This window comes from Ananas comosus, linkage group 4 (assembly GCF_001540865.1).
Source record: "Ananas comosus cultivar F153 linkage group 4, ASM154086v1, whole genome shotgun sequence".
NCBI lineage: Eukaryota > Viridiplantae > Streptophyta > Magnoliopsida > Poales > Bromeliaceae > Ananas > Ananas comosus.
Genome location: NC_033624.1, coordinates 15,233,370 through 15,236,848, shown reverse-complemented (window position 1 = coordinate 15,236,848; position 3,479 = coordinate 15,233,370). Strand labels below are relative to the sequence as shown.

Here is a 3,479-nt window from a genome sequence, read left to right as displayed (position 1 = left end):
ATGTTACAGGATACCATCTTGTTCTAGTTGTACCTACTTTGTTGGGCACTACTCATTAAGTGCACTGAATACTTATATATGCAGTAGTCATATTTGGCATGTCTACTAGTGTAGAATAAAAACACTTAGTTGCAGCCTAAATGCCTAACATATAGCAACTTATTAGTTTTCTCCTTTAAATGTAAACTCTTCTGTTTGGTTTGGAGGTTGGTGGGCGCTTGTATATGTTCTTTTACAGCTTATGGAAACTGTACTTAATTTTGAATTGTTTGCTCAAAATAAAAAGAAGGAAGAAGAAGTTTTACTCACAATTATGGAAACAAAATTAAGTCTTTAATTAAATGTATGATATATAGCAAATTAAAGAGGTTCTAATTAGTTTTTAGTATATATTTATATTCAACAACTAAGCAATTTCATCTTCATGTCACGTAGTGTAAGGCTTGATACTACAGATTTGAAGTTTCTAATTTGGCGCAAAAAATTATTTAGGTATTCAACATTGTATATACCTAGAATTCTCCATAAGTTTCTCTGAGTTTTATTGCAATAGGTGAATAAATTAATTAATAGTTCCAAGATGACCTATCGCACGCAGAGTGAGTGGCAAATTAAATAAAAGAAATCTTATTGGTGACTTGATTTTATCCAATATTAATTAATTCGATCATTGCTAAATCTTCTTCACTCATTACAGCAAGTAAGAGCTAGGGTGTTGGTGTATATTTGAGGCATATGATCACTTCAAAGTGTTAAAAGGTAACCATGCATGAACATGGCTTCTTCTCATGAGTAACAACATAATAAAACGAAAAAAGGAAACTAGATAATTCATAGCATGAATAGAAATATATGATTTTATTATGTTAATATGTCTGTGATAATAGTTAGTATTGTAATCGTAAGTAGCAATAGCCTCTCAAAAAATGATCAAACAAGTATAAGCAATCTTTCATTCAACATTAATGTGGGTATGAGGTCTCCACGTCCAGTGTACACGCGCATAAAACATAAACACCACAAGGAAAAAAAGAAAAAAAGGAAAGAAAATCCACTCACAATAAAAACATAAACAAAGATATAATTAGTACCCTCAAAAAAGAAAGAGAAAAATAAAAATTCAAACAATTCCACTTTATCTCACAACACTCAGTATTTAGTTGATCACCATAAACAATTAAGAACCAAATTAACCTTTATCAATCCCATATCATGACCACAGCAATCACTGCGACTCCAAGAAGCACGGCAAAGAACTTAAAGAAGGGAGTGTCGAAGAAGCTCGGATTGTGCGGTTTGAATCCTTTGGCTATCAGGTGGTTAATGGCCACGTAGATGAACACGCCGGTTGCAATTCCCATTGAAATGGCGTAGATCCAATTCGCGACCGCACCTTGAGTCGCGGCGTCGATAGCAATGCCAATGCCAACTCCAACAGGGCTAGAAATGGCAAAGGCTAGCGAGTATGTCGCGGTGGTCAGGAATGGCCTTTTCGGTAACATCCTAAGCAGTGCTATGCCCATGGCGATGGCCGCGAATATCTTGTGCAAGCTTATAGTCCATAGGTTTCTCCATGCGTCGCCTTTTGTTGCTGCAAATTAAGAGACATGATCATATATAGTCTCTAAGCTCTACTTTGCATACATAGCTTTATGAGGCTAGGCTAAGTAACAACTACTCACTGTATCACTTGTCATTCTAATTAGCTATTCAATTAGTTGTTACTTACTGTATGGTATGCAAAACTCAAAGCCTACTCCATCCAGAGGAAAAACATTAATTTGCACTTATTTTGAAGGCAAAAAGAATTGAAATCACTAAGAAAATTTTACTGGGATAGTCAACAAAAGAAGGACATGTAAGAACTTTCTTAAACAATTGAAACTGATAAGCACACCGTGTTTTTTGCAAAAAAAAACGTTGCATTTAATTGACCCAAGTTTTAGACATTATACAAAAGTATACGTAGCTATAAATTAAGCTTTGTAAAGCACTTAAGTTTGCTTATATATATATATATATATATATGTTCAAAACTGCGAAAAGAAGGTACTATACGTACTAATTCTACTAAGCTTATACATTTTTGTACATTAACTTGGAATTGACACTCTCCTTTCTTTTTGTTTGGAATTACTCGATGTAAAGGTTGATAATTAGCCCGAATAAATGTAGCATGCATTTGCATACGATTCAAGAATAAGAAAATGAAGAAATTAAGAATATTAGAGCACACACCAATAAGTTAAAGCAAACATGTATACCTGAGACTCCAATGGCTATTCCTTCAAACACGGAGTGGAAACAAAGAGCGAGAATAAGCAATATTGTATCTTCAAACGAAGTAGTCCTAACGAAAGCCGGATGGAGATCCACACTGACCTCCGTCCCAACACCCTCCTCCTCGCCGCCATTCCCTCCGCCTGATTCCACTTTGGCTTCTCGCTTGCGCGTCTTTTGCGTCACGAACATGATGATACAATCGCTAAGCATGGTGAGAAGGTACCCTGACGACGCCAACATGAAGGAGAATGGATATGTCTTTGCAGTCACGGCGCCGAAGGTGCTGGTAGAATCCGCTAGAAAGTGCATTAGAGACGTGCCCAAGAACACGCCGCCGGCGAATTGGGTACCCAAAAGGAGGAAGCTCTCGTTCCATCGGTAGAAGTAGGGAGAGATACCGCCGAGGAAGGTGCTTACCAAAAGGATAACAAGGCACCATATCTTAACGTCGATCAAACCTTTTGCTTTTAAGTCGACCGCTGGAGTTGTGTCAGTGCCGTCGACGGTGCTGTCGCCGTCATCGACACCTCCGTGGCCGGTCGTTTTGAGGGATAAGAGAGACAGGAGGAGAAAGATGAGCCAAAGAGGCTTCATGGCCATGACCTGGGATTGAGCTCAAAGGAAGAGAGGGGAGGGAGAATAGATTAATTATCGGATAATTGCTTGCCTCTTAATGCGCACACATGATTGAACCATTATAACTAGTGTCTTGAGATGCAGTACAGCTCTGACTTTGGAGAGTTGTACTACACTCTTAATTCCCTGGTCTATATATTGAGTTCGATCTCTACGTGGGAGAGTAATCTTATGGGGTTATAAATATATATCTTAATTAACAAATTGAAGAACAACAGATGAACCTACCCAGGTAAGTTATCATCTGTTCATTATTTAATCTAATCTTGTGATTCATGGGGCCTTTACCAATCCCCAAGAGTTCTTCATTAATTTGACTACTTAAATGCACGGACAAGTAAAATATTACGTACTGCTAAAAAGAACAAAAACATAGTTAGTTATTAAGTTATACTATTATTGTAATACTTGATTTAGACGTGATTAGCATATATTTTACGTGGTCATTTTATAAGAAGTGGATGAACTTCGGATAAAGGTTATCATTTTAATAGAAAAGAGATATGCATATTCAAGAATTTTCAATATTGATTACTTAATTTATGCCATAAATTACAAAT

General features: G+C 36.8%; 1 protein-coding gene across 1 annotated transcript; it reads right to left on the bottom strand.

Moving 5' to 3' along the window:
* On the bottom strand, positions 1,005 to 2,921 carry LOC109709569 (zinc transporter 1). The gene is made up of 2 exons (XM_020231865.1): positions 2,265 to 2,921; positions 1,005 to 1,591 (listed from the first exon to the last, which is right to left on the bottom strand). The coding sequence occupies exons 1-2, from the start codon at positions 2,881 to 2,883 to the stop codon at positions 1,200 to 1,202; spliced, it is 1,011 nt and encodes a 336-aa protein (XP_020087454.1). The 5' UTR covers positions 2,884 to 2,921; the 3' UTR covers positions 1,005 to 1,199.

Excerpts from the sequence above, each read along its gene's own strand:
- LOC109709569 (XM_020231865.1), bottom strand. The coding sequence starts at position 2,883 with ATGGCCATGAAGCCTCTTTGGCTCATCTTTCTCCTCCTGTCTCTCTTA. Across the intron at positions 1,592-2,264 it reads AATAGCCATTGGAGTCTCAG|CAACAAAAGGCGACGCATGG; the intron begins GTATACATGTTT and ends CTTAATTTGCAG.